This window comes from Diospyros lotus, chromosome 1, assembly GCF_014633365.1.
Source record: "Diospyros lotus cultivar Yz01 chromosome 1, ASM1463336v1, whole genome shotgun sequence".
NCBI lineage: Eukaryota > Viridiplantae > Streptophyta > Magnoliopsida > Ericales > Ebenaceae > Diospyros > Diospyros lotus.
In genome coordinates, this window is record NC_068338.1 from 28,781,583 (window position 1) to 28,806,499 (window position 24,917).

A 24,917-nucleotide genomic window follows, 5' to 3' on the forward strand; every position below is an offset into this window, starting at 1 on the left:
GCCTCTGGTCCATGCCAACCAACTACATTTTTGTTGCATAACCAATAAAAGTATCCAAATATAACGAAACACTGTTGTCTCAATCACGCTCCATAAAAACTAGCCTGTCCTCTAGCTAGCCACAGAAACCGTTCTCTCTCTCTCTCTCTCTCCCTCTCCCTCCCAAAATTAATTTGTCTTGCATTCCTCCATCTACCACAGCTTGCGTTTCTTAAATGTTTGTAACCCCGCTGTTGCAAAAGCCAGCTCTCTCCCCGTACGCTCCTGTCATTGCCATCAACTCCCTCATACTCAGCTCTCTTGCACCCAGTAAATTTATATATATGTACACCTTTCTTATATATCTCTATCTATTAATGACTTCAATTCCAAACCCATCTCCACGGTCAAATTAAGCCCCCCATATATATATATATATATATATCATCCATCTTCCTTCCTAAACAGGCATGAGATATATATATATATCTATAGTAGTTTTGACTTGAATATTGTAGTATAGATAGACAGATAGAGAGGGGGAGAGAGAAAGAGAGAGAGATTATTGCTGGTGAGTCCGCGCCGATTAGTTGTTGGGAGTTGAGTGATATAGAAAGGCTCCTTAAAGCTTACTCACATGTGCAACTGGGTAACCCCTTTTTATACTAGGCCTTTGATCATCCAAACCTCTCACCAAAACCAACCCTTCTTCAACCCCAACAACCTTCCTTCCCGTGCTCGTCTTTTTACTCTTGATTTCTGTGTGCAATATGGACATCCTTATGTTGTTCCTGTACATGGTGCCGCTCTCCTACCTCTTGTTCAGGCTGGTCAAGATCGTTGAGCGGAGGCGGCACCAGTGCTGCTACATTCTGGACTTCGAATGCTACAAGCCCGGCGACGACAGAAAGCTCAGCACAGATTTCTGTGGCGAAGTCATGAAGAGGACCAAGAATCTGGGGCTCGATGAATTCAAGTTCCTCTTGAAAGCCGTGGTTGGTGCAGGCCTTGGGGAGGAGACCTATGCGCCGAGGATGGTGTTTGAGGGCCGGGAAAGCTGCCCCACCTTCGACGACGGCATCACCGAGATGGACGAGTTCTTCCACGACAACATCCAGAAACTTCTGGAGAGGTCCGGGGTTTCGCCTTCCCAGATCGATGTTCTTGTTGTGAACATCTCCATGCTTACTTCGGCCCCTTCTGTGGCTGCCAGAATCATCAATCACTACAAGATGAGGCCGGATGTTAAGGTTTACAATCTCACGGGAATGGGCTGCAGTGCCAGCCTTATATCCATCAACATTGTTCAGAACATCTTCAAGAACCACAAGAATCTCTATGCGCTTGTGGTCACATCCGAATGTCTGAGCCCCAATTGGTACACCGGCAATAACAGATCCATGATTCTGGCGAACAGCTTGTTCAGGTTGTTGACCGTAATCCAAAATTAATCAGTATTTTTCCACTAATTATTATTATTATCTTTTGGTTAGGTCATAATTAGTCTCTATACGTAGGACTGGGGGCTGTACAATTCTCTTGACCAACAAAGTAGCGCTAAGAGGCAAAGCCATGCTGAAACTCAAGTGCCTGGTCCGGACCCACCACGGCGGCAGAGACGAATCCTACGGCTGCTGCATCCAGATGGAAGACGAGCACGGCCGGCCGGGCTTCCACCTCGGCAAGAACCTTCCCATGGCCGCCACCCGGGCTTTCGTCGACAACCTCAAGCAGATCTCGCCCAAAATCCTCCCCGTAAGAGAGCTCCTCCGCTTCTCCCTCGCCTCGTTTCTCAGAAGAATGAGGCAGAGCTCCAGCAAGGGCTCCCCCGGCGGCCGACCGGTGATCAACTTCAAAACCGGGGTAGACCACTTTTGCCTCCACACGGGCGGGAAGGCGGTGATAGACGGAATAGGACAGAGCCTGAATCTGAGCAAGTATGATCTGGAGCCGGCCAGAATGACGCTCCATAGATTTGGGAACACATCGGCAAGCAGCCTCTGGTATGTGCTTGCTTACATGGAAGCCAAGAAAAGGTTGAAGAAAGGAGACAAAGTGTTCATGATCAGCTTTGGAGCTGGTTTCAAGTGCAACAGCTGTTTGTGGGAGGTGGTGAGAGATTTGGAGGGTAGAAATGTCTGGGAGCATTGCATTGAAGGGTACCCTGTAGAAACCCTAACCAACCCTTTCATGGACAAGTATGGCTGGATCAACAATGAAGATCCCACCACCTTCAAAATACCAGAGTAAGGAATTAAAAAATAAAAAATAAAACCATAGAAAAAAAAAATTTGAATAGTCATGAAAAAGTTTACATGTTATTATTATTATTATTTGTTTTTTTCAAAACCCTAGCTCAGCTCATCCTCCTCATATTAATTAACAGTGTTGCTTTCCTATTTATTCTTATATATTTGGAGACATTTGTGTACCCAAATTAAAGTCAAAAGCTAATAACTTGTACTTCTGCTTACAGTGGCTGTGATTTTTGGTTTTCAAATTCCTCCTTTATATATCTTTGTTACTTTGCAGTATATATATACAGACATAAATGTTCTCCTGTTCCCGTTAGACTTGATGCTGACATATAAGAGGAGAGGGGGTGAAGCCCACGCTTTTCTCTGCAGATTTTGTCAACTTTGAACAAATATTATATTATTTGATATGGATAAGATAATGATTTTGAATATATATATATATATATATGTTCATTACTGATCAATGACAACAATTAACTCTGCTCCTTGGTGAAAGATAAATATGAAAGATGTAAATATCTGAATAGTTTTTCTCTTCAAGCCAGTAATTAATTAGTTATATTAGTCTTATAGTTTTGAAATGGTTGAATTTCAAATATTTGAAACATTGTCTTTTTGCGTCCTCTGCTATATATATATATATATATATATATTAGCATGCATAATATTAATTTGTCTATAATTAATTTGAACCAGAATTGACTAATTAAGATCAGTTGGGAGTTTATTACTTGAAAGTGACATGAAACGAACGTGGTCTTACATTGAAACCATGATGGCCCCATGAACAGCCATGCACGGCCGTCTCTGAGGTCACAAAAGCCGAAACAAAGGATTCAGCTATATATTAGTGATATATATGATTGTGGCAGGAGCTAGACCAGCTGTCTAATTGCCATGCAATGCATATATATATATATATACCAAATTTATTAAATGCAGGAGCTAGACCAGCTGTCTAATTGCCATGCAATGCATATATATATATATATACCAAATTTATTAAATGCAGGAGCTAGACCAGCTGTCTAATTGCCATGCAATGCATATATATATATATATATATGAAAAATGCTATTTGTACAGAAGTTTTTGTACAGAAAACTTACAGGGATGATATATCGTAATATTTTGACATCAAAATTTTGTGATATTTCGCGACATATTGATCCATGTTCATCCCCTTCTTCCTCTCCCCCCTTCCCTCGCTGCTGCAATCTCACCTACCGCCGTTCTTCGCCTCCGCCTGCTCTCACCTCGCCGCTGCAACCTCCGCCGCCTCGCCCCATCGCCTCTGCTGCCTCATCACGTCGCCTCGGCCGCCTTGCCGCCTCGCCTCGCTGTTGGAGCCGACGGTGTGAGAGGGAGAGCGAGAGAGAGACATAGAGAGAGAGAGGTGCTGCATTTGGGTCATTTGAGTCATTAATTGCAAGGGCAAAATGGATATTTTAGTTTCTAGAACATTTGTTCCGTACAAATAGCATGACCCCATACCAAATTTATTAAATGCAATTTAAATTTCGTGTACAGGAAGTACCATACTATGTCCAAACAATTATGGATACGAAAATTCTATCCAGAGTTCATGAAATTGCTTTTACAATTCATATCATGTAAAAAAATTTATTAATCTTAAAATTCTTATTTTAACCCCACAGTCCACTATCTTCTCTAACCACCCTTGACTGCCGCCTCACCTTTTTCTTTTTCTCCGGCACCATATATATATACACACAAACACATACGTGTGTATATATATATATATATATGCACATGGGCGACAATCATGGTTGCCAACCCATCACCATTAATCGCCCCCTTCACATATACTCTTGCACCATATACATACACACAAACACATACATATATATATATAGCAAGACACAATATATATATACATACTTGTTGGATCGGTCATGACTGACCTACACGTTCAGATATATATATATATACACACACGAAAGCATGGCCACTGCCATGGCAGTCGTGGCCATAGAAGCTAGCAATGGCAGCAATCAAGGAACACTAACCTCTGCACCATGACCCCTCCCCACCCCAACGACGTTGGCAGCATCGTTGCCTTCATTAGCCGCGATGGTGGCTGCCACGATGCTGCCACCACCACCCCGAGTCAGGGAACACTAGGTTCCCCGACTACTGCCATGGCTAGGTTCTATGGGCGCGGTCATGCTTTCATGTGTGTGTGTGTGTGTGTGTATATATATATATATATAGGTGTGTGTGCTAGGCTGGGTTCTATGGCCATGGCCACGTTGTGTGTATATATATATATGTGTGTGTGTGTGAGTCAGCCATGGCCAACCCACTCTCTTTTTCTCTCTCTCTCTTTTTCTTTCTCTCTTTGCGACGATCGCCAGGTGGGTCGGCTTCCATGGCCGCGACCATGGAATCGTGTGTGTGTCGACCCACTCTTTCTCTTTTCTCTACTACGGCTCACGGCCATTGTACAAAGAGAGAGAGAGAGTGAGAGTGTGTGTAGGGAGTAGGGCGACTAATGGTGGTGGGTCAACAACCATGGCTACCGCCTGTGTGTATATATATATATACGTGTGTGTATATGGTGCGAGAGAGAAAGAGAAAAGTGAGGCGATGATCGAAGGTGGTTGGAAGAGATAGTGGATTGTGGGGCTAAAATAAGAATTTTAAAATTAATGAAGAATTTTACATAATATGGGTTGTGAATAGCAATTTCACGTGCTGCAGATAGAATTTCCCTTATGGATATCCTCTCGATCAATTAACGGAATCATATTTGAATTTAATTTATTATTTTTGTCTTAAATGCATGCATGCGCTCATCGATCAGGAATTAATCGTGTGAAAAATATAATTAAGGATGTCCTCTGGTCTTAAATTACATGTGACTGTCCTTAATTACTCCCAATGTTTTAATTATTTCCAGCAATAAAATATTAATTAGTGATAAATATATATAAAAATATAATATAATAAATAAATAAAACACATTTACCGTAATTTAAGTACTATTATTATTATTATTATTATTATTCTCCGCATAACGCGTAATATTGTTATAAAAGCATATTTAAATGGGGTGTGTGAGAAGGGCAGATATAAACCATGAATGCCAGCAATTGAAGGGCAGGCGGGCCAACAACCCCTTAAATGCAACCTCCGGTGCACCAGCCTTTGTGCTTTCTTTGTATTATTATTTAGCCCACTATATTAATCAATACATGCTTTGCAAGTTAGGTGATAATTCATTCCCTTTTGCAAGTTAGGTGATCATCTTGGCTGGGATCGATATCTAGCTCGTTCTGGCCCAAATGGCCCCATGCATTTCGGTGCGATCGAGACGAAATTAGCATTGTTGAATTGATGAAAAATCGAGACATTTCGGCCAACAGAACAAAATGATCGATATTGACAAGTGAGGCATTTACTACCTGGCTAATAAAAATAAGTGTATCTTAAAAATACTCATTATAGTAAAATCCTTTTTTTGTATAATAAATCATGAAGTGATTAGTTATCGTAGAAAAGGTAGGGTTGTTATTTTAGTCTTACCAAAAGATATATTATTATTATTTTGGCTTGTTGGCAGACCTAAGACGATATTAACTGATCATCAAGATCAAGATCCATGGATGAGTAAGACCATTGCCAAAGAAATGTCAGCATGAAACATGGCTTTCGCATATAGCACATCACTACAAAATTTAGTGGGTGGTTTACTTCTCTTCTTAGAGACTGATTGATATTCTAGTTAATGTAGTTAATTAGATGATCTTCGAGACTTAATTTGAGCGTCAATTGCCTCTTGTCATTGCACCGTCGCATCGTTTGCATGAAATTAAAGATGTGATTGGTTTATATCAAATCAAGCAATTATGGGTATATTCCCATCTTCATGGGTACTTCTTGGGCGACATGACAGGAAAATTTGAAAATATACATACATCTTTATGTCAATTTATAAAAGCAGGTTATGTTTTTCCCATTCACTGTCTAGTTAGTTCGCTTATAAATTGAAATCCTTCGTAAATAGAGATCTTATTTATGTTCATATAATTAATTATACTCCAATAGCCATATGCAATTTGTGCCTTGAAATTTTTTAAGTGATACTAGTATGATTAAAATCTTTTTGCCGGCATTATTGTGGTATTTGTACAGTACTGTACATTAGTCTACCTCAATATATTATTGTGGCATTATTGTAGTATTTATGCTGGGGTGTTTGGGGGGAGGGGCCCACGCCCCCCTCTCTTATTTTGCTTGAATCAAGCAAATATTATGTTGTCCAATATAAACAGAGCTGGTAATAAGCTGAGCTAGACTTAGCTCGAGTTCAGCTCTATTGATTTTAGCTCAACTCATAGCTCGGCTCGAACTCGATAGGAGCTAATTTTTTTAGTTTGAGCTCGACTCAATGATGACTATGAACTAGCTCGGCTCGAAATTAACTATCACCTTATTTTTATGTATATATATATATATATTTAAATAATATATTTATAAAATTATTGAGTATTAAGTAATAAATATTTTTTATTTAATAAATTTATAAAATTAATAGATATATAAGTATATCGAGTTGGCTCGTGAGCCAAATGAGTCGAGTTAATGGTAACTCAAGCTCGACTCATTTACTAAATGAGTCAAATATTTGATGTCAAACTTGGCTCATTTGTATCATGAGGTAGTTTATTGAGTCAATTATCGAGTCAAGTTTTGAACCAGCTCACGAATAGCTCGACTCATTGCTAGTCCTAGATGCAAGTAACATAACATTCTCAATTATTACCTTATTTATACTATTAATCTATTTTCTTTAATTTTGAAACCTAAATTGATAGGTTAATTAATTTTGTTATTAAAGATGTTAAACAATAATAACTTCACGACACTATACATGTTGGAGACTTATAGGGGATCTTCCATGATAACCATGCCACCATTAAACGAGCAAGCATGCACTTAGTGTTGCCACCATTTTATTTCCAAGTAATTTTAGGAGGGGACTTGGAAGAGTAATTGTAACACCCGAGAATAATTTTGAGGATAAAAATGATGGGCATAATTGGAATTTTGGGAAAAAATAAAGCTATAGGGCACACTAACACAGCTTTGGACGACCGAATTAATCAGAGGGAGTATCTCGGACCCTAGATAGCCAAGGAAAATGGTATAATATCGACGAGAAATTAAAATTATAATTTTTAGTGATAAAAAAAATGAGATCGGGAACAGTTTTCGGTACAGTAAAAATACAGCTGTCAATTAGGTCGTATTACCGAATTGTTATAAACGATGTCCAAAAAGTCAACGGAGGGTATCAAGGACTAGTATTCGATGTATAGAACAACCCTTAAGTGGTTTCAGGCTGAATCGAGTGGATTTGAGGTCAAATAAATCAATCGGGCCTAAGTATAATTTTCTAAAAATGCCAGAGGAAGGTCAAAACGGTAAATTTTTAAAAGTTTTAAGGGAGAAATGAGAAGTAATAATCTTGAGAGTCTTAGTGAGAGTGTTAGAAAGATCAGGGGCTTGAGGATAAGGACCAAAATGCAAAACAAAATTTCATGGGGGCCTAACTGTAATTTTCAGAAATTTCGCACGTACATGGTAGATTTGGCCGAGATTTTGGCCTGATTTTTCCGCGATTTGGGAAGCCTAGGGTCGTCAGGGAGTGGCCTATGGTGGTCTAGGAAGCGTGGAGAAGAAGCCTTGGCCGGAGATCGGCCACGTGGGGGCGGATTTTGGCTATAAATAGCCAAGGGTTCGGCCAAGAAGGAAGCACCAAATCGAGCTCGTTTTTGAACGATTTTTGGAGCTTTGATAGAGGGCTTTTGGTCTCTAGGAGTCAAGGATCATTTTGGGATCAATTTGAGGCGTTTTGGAGTAGGTTTGGGGGGGTTTCGAACTCGGCCGAGGGTTTGAGGCGGTCCGTCTAGCCGGACCTGTAACCGGCCATTTGGGCCACTTTCCGGTGGCCTTTCTGCCTAATTTTTGTGGCATCGTGATCGATCCTCCAAGGGCTTTCGAACGGCACCGATTTTGTAGCCATCGGAGCAGTCGCCGGCGACCGGCTCAAGGTAGAAGACGACCGGCGCGTGACTGCCACGCGCCAGTTCAACCCAGTCAGCCACGCGCCCGCGCGTGAGACTTCAGGTAAATTCAAAATTTTTTATTTATTTTAAGAAAAATAAATTATGAATTATGATGCAAGAAAATTTGGAAAAATGTTGGAGAAAATGGTCATTTTATAATTTTCAAAATAAATAAGATTTATAAAAAATAGGAAGAGGAATTAGAAAATCCTTAGAAAATTTTGGGAGTTAGGAATTAATTATTTATGAATTGTTATAAAGAGAAATCAAGGAAAAATCTTGAGTAGGCATTTATTAGAATTTTTGAGGAGAAATATAAAGAAAATAGGAAGAAATTATGAAAAAATTGGAAAAATAGATATTGATATGATTTTGAACAAACATGATGATTAGGGTGCCTTGAGGGTTGAGACGAAATGACTCATGCGAAGTTCGAAGAAGGCACGCAAATCGAGGCGTACCGCGCTTGTCGAGAAGAATTTGAAATTTCGCCAAAGGTGAGTGTTCGCCCCCAAATTTGTTTTGACTTGTGAGTGGTTCTACCCGAAAAGACTTTAAGTGACATGTGAATGGTTTACTGTGAATGTTCATCCCTATGGCTTGGTTTATTATGGTTGTCCAAACAATTATTTACACATGCATTGAATTTCGTACGGTAAAATGCATACATTGAGATGTTGATTTTATGCATGTTATGATTTTTCAGTATTGGCTTGTTTTGTGTCGTCCATGTGGGACGTGGGTTGGTAACTGGTGACGTAGCCCAGAGTGACAGCACTCGGGATGCGTACCTAGGATTAATGCTAGGTGACCCACTTGGGACGAGGCTGAGACGGACTTCACCCTACGGGACCCAAGTGGCGGGGCTGAGAGTGGACACCACCCCGGTTGTTGGCTCAAGTGGCTGGGCTGCGAGTGGACACCACCCCAGGTTCCTTTGAGCAATAACATTAATGCCGAGGTGACGTCGATTCCGAGGATAGTGCTGATGTGACACTCTTGGGGCTAGGGTTGCGTTGGGTTTTGGAATGCTTTTGAGTTGGAGCGTAAAGCCTAACAATGACAATGGGGTGATTCCCGGGTTCATATGTCGAGGTTGTCCCTCTTAAGCATGATTATTTTGCCAATGGGCCGAAGTGGTTGTGTCGCCTTTAGAGAGATTGCATTTTTCCCGGTTAGGGTTAAGTGCTATGTGGGATTCTCTTAGGCTGGTGCATGTCGGGATTTATGGATTTTGTATATGATTTTCATATCTGCATGAAAACGTTTTTGAACTCTCACTTAGATGATTCAGCATCTAATTTGGACTATGTCCCTGAAATATTCAAACGTTCCAGGTGAAAGCAGTGGCGCCAAGGGAAAGAATATTATCGAGATGTAGCGGCTATGTTTAGTTTTCGTAGGTTTTGTCCATGATTACGATGTTCAGAGATTATGTAATATTTTGATATTTTCATGTGAAACATCGATTTGGTTATTGTAAAGGAATTGTCGGTTATATATCGTTGAGGTTTCGATCTTGTTTCCGCTGATGTGATTGTTGATACCTGTCTTAGTTTATTATTTTTTGGTATGCTAAGAAGGTACGATCGGGATTGACGGGAAATGATTATGATGAAGGTATATGTATTGAGAGACTTATGTTGTGTGTTCGATGTTGAAAAAAAAAAAGAAAAAAAAATATATTCTCAAAATCTCGAGTTAACGCTCGTCGTGGGAAAATGGGGCGTTACAGTAATGCACTATATTGTTCAGTAAAAGCGTAATTTGGTGCAACTCCATAAATGAAAGAAAATTGATCAAAGCAATCTCAATCCTATTCTCCGTCTAAAATATTAGACTATGATCTACAATGCTTCACTTTTTTGTTATTTCATCTATTTTGTCTTAAAAATTGAGCATGACTCATGTAATGTGCTACTATATTATTTTTTTTCTTAAGTTCAATTTAGACATCCTCAGTTTTATCTAAAAACTGCTATAGTTTCCATTTTTTACTTTTGTATTTATATTTATTTTTTAATGATTTATAAATTCTTGTTTAATTTTCTTCATGGTTTTGTTGACGTTTAGAATTGGTCGATTGTGATTCATCGGTTTGTACTAATAGAATGATCACGAACACGAGAGGAAAAAAATAGTAGCACAATCAACAAACAATATGCGAGAGTTTTTACGTAGTTCAGTTAAAATAATGCTTAGTCCACGACTGCTCTCTAATAATTTTGGCAGAGTAACAGTATGCATTTTTTCATGTCTGTACAATGATTTTTGATCCCTAATTTATAGTATGGGATATTTATAATTTACACGAAGTTTAAAGCGATGGGGCCACATCGTGAGAGACAATGTATTTTTATCATCTCCATAAATTTGAGAGAAAAAGTTTCACACCATCTGGGATCTGGTTTACCACGAATAAGACAGGTAGACATCATCTTCAATTATCTTGCTCTTTGATTTGTTTTGCAAGTTGATCGAGTCGGCCAGCGAGCTATAGACATTGCTAGGAACTCGCTTACTCTCATGATTATAGCTCGTGTTTTAGCAATTATGCGACCTTGCTGAGATGTTTTCGGCCTTAGGCTCATTGAGCTTCGAAAGGTTGGGCTCAATTATTAGACTATTCCCAGCCCAAATCAATCCAAATAATAGTCCAAGATGGTTCAGAAAATGCCCGCAAGAGGTCTCTTAAATCATTTTTTTCTTCTTGTTTATTAAAGTTGAAGCTGAAGCAATGAGTTTTTTGACTAATAAATCACATGCTTAAATTAATTTATATTGAAATTAAGCATCAAACAAGACTAAAAATGAAGTTTATATTTTTGTTTTGAAATTAAGCATCAAACTCTATAAACTTTATATTTTTGTTTTGAAATCAAGCATAATAATCTAACTGGATATATATTTTTTTAAAAATGATTGGAATGAGGTCAGGTAAGTCTTGTAATCTCCTTACTTTAGAAAAGTACATCTCAAGTTGGTGTTGGTGAGAAAGAAAATTTATTTAAAACCAGAGTTTGCATAAGAGAAGAAGAAGAAGAAGAAAAAAAAAAAGAGACGGTAAGGTAACAGAAAATGAGTGTTTAATTGAGAATTTTAAAAACCTTCCATGAATTGTGAATTTTGAATAGGAAGGGTTATATAAGGATAGTATTGTTTTAATAATTAATTAAAACAATTAAGATTTATATCTATACGTGTTTTGTATAACAAATGTGTTAAAAAATAAAATAGAAATAATTAATAAAGGTCGTTAAAGCGAGATTAAGGAGTGCGCAGGATAGAGGTTAGAAAAACCAATTAAGATTTACATCTATACGTGTTTTGGATTTCTCCGGGGAATTTTGGAGTGGAGTAGTTCCCCAATCTCGATGCTTGGCGAACTATCGTCATCAGATGCCGCCATTGATGGATGCAAAGTGCTCAGACATTGAATAAACTGTCAAAGATGGCGGCGCTGTGTAGGTTATTTTCTCTCGAACAGTTCTACTTGTTGCTTAATTGTCGTAGCAAATTGTGGCTTTGCCAACATAGTCCAGCTTTTGAATATTATTCTCCATCACTTTTGGGGTTAATCGTGAAGTCATACAGATAAAACGGCTTCGGTATTGAATTTTTGTAATCGAGAGGCGAGGAGACATAGCTGCGAAAGTATAGAGAGCCGTGAGAAGCGCGCATCGGGTAAAACGAATTGCGTGCGAGCCTTGGTTGCTGTTTCTTTAAGTTGTTCATTTTGCTTTTAATTGATCCGATTTGATTTTGTACTCCATTTTCGTGATTGTTTATTATAGATTTTGTGATAGCATATTTGATTGTTGGCAATGGAGAAGCCAAACGCAGAGCCGGTTCTAGATCCTCCCGCTTACAAGCTTCTTCTAACGTGTCCCTCTGGTCTCTCTCCTTCACAGGTTGCTTCCACTTAAATGCACACACATGCGTATTATAGGCAAAACTACAATGTTGAATTTGCTCAATTTGATCTTTGTTCGGTGTTCTGTCCGTCTTCGTTCGCTTATCCGTGTTGATTGGTTTTTTTGTGGATAAATGAAGGTGTCGGTGGTTTTTGATGAAGCGTACGATCGGATCCCCCACCCTGCAATCAACTTGGAGGACTCCATTTCCCAGGTTAGGTCACCCTGTTACGGTTAGGGTTTTGTTGAATTTCCGTGTAACTTCTCAATTTCTGTGAATGTTAGCTACATATTTGAGTACACACAAACGTACATTTGTTTCATGGGGTTCCCTCAGTGTTTTTGCTGAATATGATCAAGTACAGGTCAAAGTATCGTGTTCCTTAAGCTGGCTTGAAATGCGCTCATGCATTTATTGGTTGTTAGATCATCCATAGATGAAATTGGTTGAAGCAGTTGAGATGTTGCTATGCATTTAAACCACCCACTTAGGGAATTGATTTAGCATTATGACTGATTGTTTTTCTGGTAGAAATCAGGGAGGCAATTATTCAAGTCAATAATCATGCCTGTGCGTTTCCTTTTCCTCAAGGCTGTACTGATTGCTTTTTTGGAAATTGCTAGAGCAAATTCATGTTTTTAATTTAATTTTTGTACAATTATTCTGCTATGAAACCCGTACCACTACCTCTTTACATGTTGCAGTAATTAAAATCTTAACCCCCATTCTCTATTCCTATTATTTGTAGAACAAAGTGAGTTTCTCTATTAGTGTTAGGATTCCTGATGAATCCTAAATTTCGATTTTTAACTTGAATATATTTTATATTGTTTCTTTAGATATGGGATCAGAGGGTTCAACAAAACGCATCATTTTTCAACGGCAAGAAGTTCAGGGTATGCCAGTTTGCATTGGAACACAAGTTTGTCTCATGTATTCTATTTATTTAATTTTGTCATGTAACTTTGAGTAGGAACTTCTGATTTTGATGCTTTCTCCTGACATTTTTACTGTTAATTCCTTTAGATGCAGTTGAATTATATAGTAGTGAATTTAGATAATTTTATTCTTTATCGAAAAGGAGGTGACTTGACCCATTGGCATTGACTTATGAGACCAACTGGATGCTACTTGACTTATTGGAAATGTGGTATGAGTCTATTAAGCTCAGGTGTCTTATCTCATTGCAATAATCAACAGTGGAATCTAGTGAGTGCCACAACCTTCATTATGCAGCCTTTCCTAATTGTATTGTGTAGGAATAAAACTTTGTGGTTATGACTTCATGGAGGTGTTTTGGCTCATGTGATTGGATTGTCATGGTGCCACGTTAGTTTTGGGGGGTGTAATGTGCATGACAAAGGGTAAACTAGGATTAATTAATTGAGAAAGGGCTATTAGCACGAAAAATCCAAACCTTTTCGCATTTTTGCGATTTTATCCAAAAGTTTCAATTTTGGCAATAAGGTCTTGATTTGATCAATTGGTTGCAATTTTATCCATGACCTGAATCTGATTCGAGAGGCGTCCAAGACTCGTAGATGTGGCATGCCACCTGACATTTTAAAACATTTTGAGTGGACCCCACATGCACACGTGTAAAGAAAATAAAATAATTTTAATATATGTTATATATGTGTGTGTTGGTGTTATAGATATATTTACAAAGGAAGGCAGGTGGAGGATGGGGACAATTATAACGGAGGACGGCGACAGCGACAGCGACAGCGACATGCGACGATGTTGGGTTGGAGGCGGCGGCCGATCTAGAAGCTGGAGGTGGTGATGGAGGCTGATCTGGAAGAAGGCCGAATTTGGAAGCTTGATGGTTGATCGTTGACGTCGATGGGGCCGGCTTAAGTGATAGATGGCAAGGGCGAGGCAGCCGGCAAAGGACGTCATCTACCGACAAGGGACGTCATCTGCCGGCAAGAGCAGAGGGTCGTCAGTCGCTTTCTGTGAGATGGCCTTGAGCAGGAAGCTTAGATTGGTAGTCAGTCTAGCTTCCAGATCAGTCGTCATCGCCGTGAGTAGGAGGAAGCCTAGATCAATTGTTGCCTCCAGCTTCTAGATCGGTCGTCACTGTCGCCATTTGCCGTCACCGCTATCACCATTGCCGTCCTCCTTCATCATCGTCACTGTCACTGTCCTTCGCCCACCTGCTTCCTTCTCTCTGTGCACATATATATAACATATATATATGTTAAATATATATAACATATATATATACTTAACATCATTTTATTTTTATTTTTTTTTACACGTGTGCATGTGGAGCCTACTCAAAATGTTTTAAAATGCCAGGTGGCATGCCACGTCAGCAGGTCGTGGACGCCTCTCGAATCGAATCCGGGTCGTGGATAAAATTGCAATCAATTGATCAAATCGGGACCTTATTACCAAAATTGAAACTTTTGGATAAAATCACAAAAACACAAAAATATTTGGATTTTTCATGCTAATGGGCCATTGAGAAAAAGCGAAGGTTAAGGCTTTCCTAATTCTGTGAATGATACCAGGTTTTGCTAGTACTTGGTTTCTCATGGGTGCTATTGTCTTCGGATTAAAGGAGGGATGCACATGGTTATCAAACAAAGTATGCAACAGTAAAGGAATGTTGTCTCTATCTACTTCTGATCTTTAGAGACTAAAACTTGCAAAAGAATTAACAGAAGAAAGAAAACTTGGTTTAATTCCTTAAGCATCACACTGAAGGTTAAAATATTGTCGCCAAATAGATTATAGTTGTTAGAGAATCTCTAGAGATTGCCTCTATTTGTTAGGAGGAATCTGTGGCATTGACTTCTAAGATCCATCTAATTAGAAGAAGAACTACAGGGTGCAGCTTCTAGGCTTTAGCTCCTTCAATAAAAGCTTCAACTTCTAAACCCCATCCAAACCTATTAATGACCTTGTATATGCCCAATAAGCTGTCTATTAATAATTCAACTAAATAAATGAAGATAGATGGTTGTGCTGTCTATAGATAGTTTAATACATGTTTAACTCAAAGTATGTTATGAATGAAAGTTTGTTTTGTATACTATTTTGACCCTTCGTGAACTCCATAGCTCTTTCTTACCAGTTGGTAAATTTGTTAATTGTATACTTACAGAAAAAAAATTGCAAATTGTACAGTATGGAGGACATATGTTGCGTAGTGTTGGGGACTCTAATCAACAGCATTATGCATGCCTCCACCTTGGTTTGACAGATTATAGGTTCTCTATCCTCTCTCTCTAACACACACACACACACACACACACAAATTCGCTATCTGATTCTCATGTGCATACTGCAAAACCATAAAATTGATTCATTGTTTTCCTTCACAACTTTTGTAACATGGAAGTGCCCCTGTTGTATATTCTGATACATTTAATTGTATACCAAGAGAATGAATGAAGGTACCAAAAATATCCTCTTGCACTTGGGCTGCCCTTCTTTTGTTACTTTTTTTGCATGAAGTTGGGATTTTATAGGTGATGGAGAGGAATTTATGACATCCCGAAGAAATCCAGGATGCTGCTACAGCATCCCATGGGATCTGGGGAATGGTTAGAGAAAGGTCCTAGAATGCCATGTGGTAGAGCTGGTCCCCACATGGGTAACCACCTGAATGCCCTTGGTCTCTCTCTCTCCCAAACTGGTCACGGGGGAATCTCTCTTGGGGAGAGCACAATTGAGATGAACATCCAGTATCTTGCCACCAAACAACAAGGCTTTGAGTAGCTGCAGACGGAAGGAAGCACTTTGGAATCCCTCCTCCGGAATCCAAGTGTTTGAAGTTACTTTGAGTCACTCACTTGGCTGGGTGAGTGAGTGACTCCCCTAACCAAGGGGAGTGCTCAAGCTCTAGAGCTGGGTGAGTGGGTCAATGTTGAGTAAATTAGCAAGGTGAGCACCTATAGTCTCATGAAATTTGACGAACAAACATACCTCATTCCCCTCATGAAATTTGATGAATAATCATACCTTTGGAATGAGGTCCTTACCAGCCAAGAACCCCATACCCTTCTGAAGTATGTTTGGTCGTGCTTCTTGGCTGACTTCAAACAGAGTCTGAAGTTTTTTCAGCATCCTGCTACTGCTAATGCTTCAATTTTGTCGATTTAGTAGAAGTTTAGCTCTGGACAATATTTTCCATTGGAGTTCCTAGGACCAATAACCTAGGTTGCATGGAAACAAAAAGGGGAGATGAAACAGGATATGAAACAAAACGTGAAAATGATATCGTCTAAAAAAATAGGAAACAAGAAGTTCGGGAAATGCTTTATATATAAATTTATAATATTCTAATTATCTTAACATGCCATGAAAAAAAGATAATTTCTCACTTAATACACAATCGTATTGGTCACATTCGGTGTTTTAGAATCAAGCAAATTGTTGTAGACTTGTAGTTGTTGGTTGTTTACTTATGCAAGAAAAGATTGAGACTTGAAAGAAACATAAAGAAAACCCTGGTTGGTAACTTTTATATAGCCAAAAAACAAAACCTAGTTGCTAAATCCAACTAGTTTCTTAATTTTTTAAAGATTTTTTTTTTTGTTTTTAGAAATTACAAAATAATCCCAGAAACATTTTTTTGGAATCCCTAAAGTTTCTGAATAATTTATAAATTAAAAGGCAACTTTTTGAGCTTCTGAAATGTTTCCAGAGTTTCAGTTTCCAGAATGTGTCCGAAACGGAAACACTATACTATATGAGGTTTCCGTGCTTCTTAGCCAATAACTTTGAGGAACCCCTAACACTAAAATATGGCTTTACCGTAAAATGTTTATCATCATTCTTCATATTTATATTTTCCCTAATGATAAAGGGAAAATAAGAGCGTCAAAAATATATAAGACAAACTCAACATGCCGCCAGGGCCTACAGAATCCTTTTTTTTTCTCTTTAAATAAATCCTAATTCTTAAAGCACTATAATGTTTTCTCCTAGCGTTTCCCTCCACTTGAGCTGATCAGTCTTCTGCTTACCAGGATCTGCAGATGTGCCTCATCACAATACCAAAGAAGGGCATGGGATAACTGTCATGATCTGATTAGTGTCACGGCGGTGCTGTGACAATCAGCAGCTCTCCTGATTCAACGTGAATCTAGGTAGCGTGCTAGAACAGGGAAGAAGAATGGAGAGGGAAGTATAGAAGAGAAATGAAGGGAGAAAGAGAAATAAGAGAGGGAATAACAGAATCTTTGATTGAATTTCTTGAATGCCTTTAACAGAAGAAGGAACAAGCTTATATAGCTTGTCCCGTGAGTGCTGCTACAGCTGATCTTACCCCTTCTAACCAACTATTTTGTCCTATTCTAGCACTTGGACACCTGACAGATTCTGTCATAACAAACTAACCAGCTGGAAAGTAAATACTGTCAAGAGAATAAAAATACTAAGGCAATACAAATAAGTAATAACCGGTTTTAACACAAAACTTAGCCACAAAAATCTGCTATCTCCTTGTCTTGTGACAATTAGTAGGAAAAGTGGCCATCATTGATAATTCAGTTTCTAGGGCCCATGTTTGTGTTCCGCCCTTTGGGTCTAATGGTGTTGTGGGGCTAGGGCAAGATGCATTAGAAAGAAAAGTCATCTCTATCCTCTATATCAACTTAAATCAAACCTGCCTTTGTTTTTTCTTGTAGCTCTCCATTCCACCTTGAACTTTTTCCTTTGACTATACTAGAATCGTTTTTCCCATATTCCAAATACTACTAGCCATTTGAATCCACATTTCCTTATCCTCTCCTTCTATGGTCCAATCTCTTTTGCCACATAGTTTTTGTTAAAAATAACTTATTTCACTTCTTAAATTTCATCATCTGATTCTTAGGCTTCATTGTGTATAATTATACCTCCATAAGCATATGTTGAGTAAGGTTAGGGATTCTCCCTTTATAACTTTACAATCCTTAGAACATAAGTGATCCTCTTGTCTTATAAGAAAGTAGTCTATTTGTGTACTCTGTAAGCCATTTTTATATGTGACCAAGTGTACATCCCTTTTTTCAACTTAGTATTAGCTACAATTAGTTCATATGCCACAGCAAAATCCAAATAGATTTTCACTTCAAATCCATAACCTCCATGTACCTAGTTATGCCCATTCCCTCCTCTGCCCACATGACCATTTTAAGTCACCTCTTATAATGATTTTCTTTCTGCTAGGTATTCTTTGTACCAACCCTTCTAAAACCTCCCAAAATTTTGTCTTTATCCCTTCTAACCCAAATTGTGGTGCATATGTACTAACAATATTCATAGTCTCTTCTCCTAGAATGACTTTTGCTGGAATAATCCTGTGTCCAGTTCTCATCACATCCACTACCCCATTCTTTAAAGTCTTATCCATGGTAATCCCCAGTCCGTTCCTTCCACTATCTGTTCCTGGGCAACAAATTTATATCCACTCTGTCAACATTTTATCCTTTTCTCCAACCCATCTTGTCTACTGGAGGTGTTCAATCAATTTGAAAGTTTTGAGAGTTTTGTTTCACCTCCATATTGTGAAAAGTTCCTAGCCATCTCTCCGTGTCACAAGATAAATCTACATCTTTGGTGTCTAACGAACAGTTCAGATCTATGATTAAGAAGCCAAACCACTAGCCTTGTTTTGTGATTTGTCTGTTCATAAAAGAAAGTATTACCTGTTCCTTCTTGAACAATGAATTTAAAAATTCACTGTGACATGCCTTAAAGATTGTTGAGGCCAAACCTTGGTAGCAACGATAATGTTGCTCATCTGAGACTGGTAGGTCAAAGTTCAAGTTGTGGAAATATCCTCTTTGCAAAGTAAGAGTAAGACTGCATATAAAAATAACCCTAGAAAAGCAGGGAGCCTTGTATACTGGAAATGCCCTTTTTATGTCTTAAAAGATTGTATAACTTCTTTTCAGTCTTTCGCCCTATAATTGTTATATTTACATTGCTTACTTATTACTCAGGACTTTTATGGGAACAAATTTAAATCCTTCTTGGGAGAAATTTCTTGTTCCATCAGAAGGTAAAGTTTCTTTAATTAGAATACTCTTTACTAGGAAATTCCCTATTTACAAGTTGAATATTGACTACCTGCAAAGAGCTCAATCCCTATGAGATCTACTAGCTGAAGATGCCTAAGACAGAGATGGGATTTCTTGTGTATCTGGACAGGTTAGGGGGATATGTACACTTTTGATCAATAAAGATCCCACATATTTACTTTATTTGTTTCCTTTTTTCTTGATCAATAAAGAGACAACAAATTCATTTCACTGAATGTGTGAAAAACATTGCTGACTAGGGGGTTTGGAAGTGACTGGCAGCATTTGTCTGTTCCTTTGTTGTTGTCATCACTTGGAACCCCATTAAGGTTCAACATAAGTTGGTCTGACACATCCTTGCTGTGGCATTATCATTCTTGATGCTATTGAGAAACTGGTATTGTAGCAAGCACACACAACATGAGCCATTATTTCATGGCAGCCAAATACTGCATTGTCTTGTGTACGATCTTTGGCATTGCTGTCTACTTGAGTCTGTCAAGGATGTTATCTAACTATATCTGTTTCCATGTAGTTTAATATCTTTTAAATTCAGTTTTCGTTCCTCAAGTTGCGTGTTTGAGAATTTGGGGTTCAAATATAAGTATGTAATTTTATTGTTACAAACATTGATAATTAGTTTTTTCTAATTATTCATTTGTCATTTCAAATTTCCTGGAAATAATCCTCTGCAATCAAGGTAAAGTTGTGTACTTTTGAGCCTTGAGCCTTAGGAATTTTTTTTTTGGGGCCATATGTCATATTTGGAGGGTAATCCTTGGTGGCAATGGTAAGTTACTCTTTTGTGACTGGAAAGGTCATGGGTTCTAGTTGTGGAAACAATCTCTTTGTAAAAAAAGCAAGGGGAAGGCTGAGTACAAAAATGACCCTCGCAAAATGGGGAGCTTCATGCATTGGGCCTGCCCTTTTTTTTTGGTCATGTCATATTTGGACTACTGTCAAATCATGTTAACTTTGCCAAAACAGAGCAACCTGTTAGGTATTAGGCCAATGGATTTGGAACAAAATGATTATTGTATCTTCATTCTTGATAAAATACAAGTTTATTGGTTTGTAATACAGATCAACCATCCAAAATAGTTATTAATTTTTTAAAAGTTTGCTTATCTCATTTCTTCCCACATGTCAATTTGCTTTCAGAGCCTGTTAGCTTTACCTGAACCTTGTGCTAACCCTTTGGTTTGTACTATTGTGATCCATCCTTCTGAACCATGATTACCATTTCTAATCTTCTGAATGCTTTTTCTATTTCTTCCTTAATCCTTCATTGCCCACCATAACTTTCTTTTGCACATGACTACACCTTCTTAGTTACCCAACTCTTACTATGTCGCCTTATTGTGCTATAGTAAACTTCTGTATGTGTGTTGAGTTTTTTACTCGGCCTGTAGATGAGCAAACTTCAGCATGAATAATACCCATTATATTTATGAAATTTATTTCCTTATGTGACTTTTGCATCTTGCACATTTGTGCTTTATTATAACAAAGTATTTTATTGACTTGAGTTTTTATTGTAATGATTTGTTGGTTCTTAGTGGAATTGTTTTGGTCTACGTTTGTGTTATGATTTTTTGAAGCTCGAAATGTTGGATTGTTTTTGTTGTGTTATATCCTATCCATGCTTCTTAATAATAATTGTAAACTATTATGTTTAGATGAACCAGTTCACATTTTGAAATCTGTTGAAATCTGATGGAAAGATTTACTGATTAGAGAGTCAACACCTTCAGTGCAGGAAAGAATGTGATATTAAACAAATTAGATTGAGCAACTTATGATGACAACTCTCAAGCTGAGCCTTTCTTCAAATTGTGAAACTTCTTGTTTTGAGCTAATGTTCAATCTGTTTGGTTGTTTGTAGATGATTGTAAACAGTGCCAACACACCTCAAGTCCACTGGGTAATGGTGCTGTTGTAGAAACGTCTGACAAGAGGATAATTGTGCTGCAAAGAAGTTATAATGTTGGGGAATTTCCTGGTCACTATGTTTTTCCTGGCGGCCATCCGGAGGTATATACTCTTAAGAATTGCAAAAGTTAATGTCATAGTTTTGAAGTCAGACTATGGCATGCCAAATGTAAAACTTTTGGCTACTAGCCACTAGATCTAAGGATAACCATCTTATGCCAATCAAGCTAGAGATTACAGGCATGCATCTAGCCTACTCATCCTGGTAACCTGAATATATGGGGCCCACAGCAAGTAATGGCCCTTCTTTTTCCATTAGTTTTGGAGCTTCCACTTCATTCTCTTTTTGGAAATCAGGCAAATCTATACATTGTCAATTAATCTAGGCAAGATTTTTTCTAGTTTATTTATTATCTATTTCTATTTTTATTTTTGAGTGCCAAAAAAATTATTATACAGTATTCCAACATGACTTAATCTTCTGTATGTGACTAATAGACCTGCGCATTTTTATTGATTGATTCAATAATAAATACTTGGATGATTGACAGCCACAAGAAGTTGGGATAGTATCTCATCAGTATGACAGGGACTCAAAAGATGCAGAGATTGTTAACAAGAAGATTTCTCAGGAGATGTTTGACAGCATTGTTCGTGAAGTAGTTGAAGAAATTGGAGTACCTGCAGCTTCCCTTGTAAGTCAAAACAACGAGCATTGTCCTCTTGTTTTTGTGATAGGGGAAGGGTAATGAGAATAGAAAGAGAACTTGAATCTTAAAATTGTATGGTGCTGATTTTTGTTGGTATATTATATTTTATACTACATTTTCAGAAAATGTAGATAGTGTCGAATATTAAGTGGAAGTTTGAAGAAATAGAAATATCAGAAGGCCTAGTAATCTCTAAATGGAACTTTATCATAATTTTGAGGAGATTAAGGAATAGTAATGATTGTTTTGTGTAATTAATCATGCTATCTTTCATCTTCCATTCATAAAGAGACTGAAAAGAAGTGACCTATCAAATTTGGAGAGCTGGACTTGAAACTAAGTTATTTATAATTAACACATATGCTTTTAAATTAGTGGGTAAGCATTTGGCAAGTTCTATTGTCCATAATGGTGTGTGTCGGTGATGCATAACCCAAAAGAAAGAACTCGAGAATAAACTCAAATGATCAAAGCAATTCAATAAACAAAAGCTATTTTTAGTTGCAACCTAAACACTATATGTATGGACAACTCACAGATGTACTCCCAATCTAGTTAAGATTGTAATGGAACTTAATGACTAAAGGATTATCTAAAAGATAAACAAATGAAATTAGGAAACCCAATTAAAATAGGAAAACGACAGAACTAAAATAAATAATACTAATTCCTAATATCTACTTTCTATCCTACATCAGTTGGGCAATCAATAAGTATCATGTGCAGATAATTTGAATAAGATTGTTGAGATTAAGTGGCTTGCAAAATAACGAGAGAGAATATATGTTGAAAGATGTGGCCCAATGAAGGCAAAAGGAAAATCTATGGCTGAAATTGTTTGTTACTGTAATGGTATAGAATGATATCTCCAAATTGAAAAGCTAAAGTGAATGTTTAAATAGAAGAATAAAAGCATGATATATTTGAACAAATGGTCCTAATGGAATTTCTGGCTTATTTAACAATTTGCTTCTTTGTTATGTGTGCACCTTCTTTCATGTTTTTTCTTCTAAGCAAGTTTGACTGCTGAGTATCCCTCTGCTAAAGGTTGCTCGTCTTCTCAGCAACATCTATTGTACCATTACTCATAATTTTGCTGAGTTGCCCATTGGTTTATAATCTCTAGTCGCTTCTTTTTCCTTGGACATTTAGTAAACCCTGCCTCTGTAAGTGCATCTCTTTTTCTGGTGGCCTTGAGTGCTTTATTAGTGATATTTAAAGGAATAATACTGTAGAAGTTCGCTATCTTGACTGTTCCATTTGCTAATCATCATAACCTTTCCTCTGGAAAATGGTTGATTTGTGTGTGTATTTTTTTTTTTTTTTGCAGTGTAGTCCTGTCTTTATTGGTATATCCCGCAGGGTTCTGAACGTTAGACCAGCTGCCTTTTTCTTCATTAAATGCAGTCTCGAGTCAAAGGAAATTCAACAACTTTATTCAAGTGCACAAGATGGCTATGAGTCAACACAGATTTTTACTGTCTCAATGGTTGGTCCACATTCAACTTTTTTTTTTTTTTTTTATGCAGTCACTGGTGCTTAATTTTCTTAGTAAATTGATTATTTTTGCAACTAGATTCCATGAATATGCACATCTGCAATAAGGTACTAGTGAAGATGTTGCAAGACTGGTTTGCGTGGGTTGATAGTGTAATGTGCCATGACTGCAATAAGTGTGGAATGGCTATCGCAATTAGTAGGATTTAACAGTGGTTTGGGGCTGCAGTGATAGGCAGGTCACTGGTGGTGGTAGCGATGGGATTATTGTTGCAGATTTTGTCATGGGTTGGTTTGCTTGGTTTCTTTGCTTTCCCATTTTCTTGGCCCCTTTTTGGCATTTGGCCATGTGGATCAAGTCATATTAGCATTACTACCTAATTCTTGAAGGATGTGAGCAAAATTGTCAATTATGTTTATATCTTTCGTTAAGGAACTTTGAGGGTACACCTGTCATGTCAATGGGTTGGATCTGGCATTGTTGTCGCAGAAGATTTTGTTGTGGGTTGGTTTGTATGGGTTTCTTTACATGCATATTTTCTTAGCCCCTTTTTGGCAGTGGGTCACACCAATTAAGTCTTGTTAAAATTACTACCCTATTCTTGAAGGATGTGAGCTAAATTGTTATTATGTTTATTTCTTTCTGTGAGTAAATTGTAGACAATAACTTTTGTCCATTTTTACTGGGTTGGAACTAGCCAATCCCACATAGTGGGATAAAAGGCTTGGTATTTTGTTCTTTGTTTACTAGGTTGGACCATTTAGTGGTATATGATGTTCAAACGTCAACCTTTTTCTTCTGTGTTTCCAGAATGACTTAGAAAACATGGCCTCTAAAATGCCTGGCTGCCACCAAGGAGGGCTCGCGCTTTATAAGTTGATGGTAGAAGCAACCAAGGATACATAACAGAAGCAGTTTAAAGTCATATATCATATGGAATGAAAGTCCATGATTCAACTCAATAAAGGTCGTTAGCTACTCAATAAAATTTAACAACTTTTTATGGCTTTTACTTCCTTTTGAAGGATAATATATCTTGCTTTCAGTTGATTCTAGAACATATTAGCTGTGACATATTGCTTATTCATACAATTTTTTGTAGCTGTATTATCCTTTTACCTGCTTGCTATATTCAAATATGGCTCGACTATATACCTTTTCAATTAAGTTGAAATAGAGTTGAACATATGCAAATCATGGTGTTCTTATTATAGCTAAAACTTGACAATCTCAAAAGTTTTTCTTACAAGAAGCTTCTCCTTGTTAATTGCCAATTGCTAAAAGTCCATCGGTAAGTCTGATTATGGGTTGAATTAGATCTAGATTTGGTTTTCAACTGAACTTGCAATTTAATATATGTGTAGTTTTTAAACATTTAGTATGCAGTTGGATATGGTCATTCGTTTGTTATTTAGAATTTAAATTTGCGTTCTCTTCTCTTTTCAATTTTTAGTTTTGAGTTTTGAATTCATTTTTTGTTTTTTGTTTCGATAGTCTGTTTTTAAAAA

General features: G+C 37.7%; 2 protein-coding genes across 7 annotated transcripts; both read left to right on the plus strand.

The window, feature by feature from the left end:
• Nucleotides 1-366: 366 nt before the first annotated feature.
• Nucleotides 367-2,452, plus strand: LOC127794878 (3-ketoacyl-CoA synthase 12). The gene is made up of 2 exons (XM_052326154.1): nucleotides 367-1,405; nucleotides 1,497-2,452. Exons 1-2 carry the CDS (start codon nucleotides 750-752, stop codon nucleotides 2,227-2,229), a joined length of 1,389 nt encoding a protein of 462 aa, XP_052182114.1. The 5' UTR covers nucleotides 367-749; the 3' UTR covers nucleotides 2,230-2,452.
• Nucleotides 2,453-11,629: 9,177 nt separating this feature from the next.
• On the plus strand, nucleotides 11,630-24,603 carry LOC127804735 (nudix hydrolase 9). 6 transcript variants are annotated; one of them, XM_052341703.1, is made up of 11 exons: nucleotides 11,630-11,800; nucleotides 11,927-12,016; nucleotides 12,127-12,243; nucleotides 12,386-12,460; nucleotides 13,087-13,143; nucleotides 15,386-15,468; nucleotides 19,192-19,250; nucleotides 21,155-21,303; nucleotides 21,753-21,896; nucleotides 23,242-23,400; nucleotides 24,220-24,603. In XM_052341703.1, exons 3-11 carry the CDS (start codon nucleotides 12,157-12,159, stop codon nucleotides 24,313-24,315), a joined length of 909 nt encoding a protein of 302 aa, XP_052197663.1. In that variant the 5' UTR covers nucleotides 11,630-11,800; nucleotides 11,927-12,016; nucleotides 12,127-12,156; the 3' UTR covers nucleotides 24,316-24,603. The 6 variants fall into 6 exon arrangements, with proteins under 6 accessions (XP_052197663.1, XP_052197681.1, XP_052197672.1 ...); XM_052341721.1 differs by having other exon boundaries at nucleotides 11,630-11,796; nucleotides 11,919-12,016; XM_052341712.1 differs by having other exon boundaries at nucleotides 11,630-11,796.
• Nucleotides 24,604-24,917: the final 314 nt, after the last annotated feature.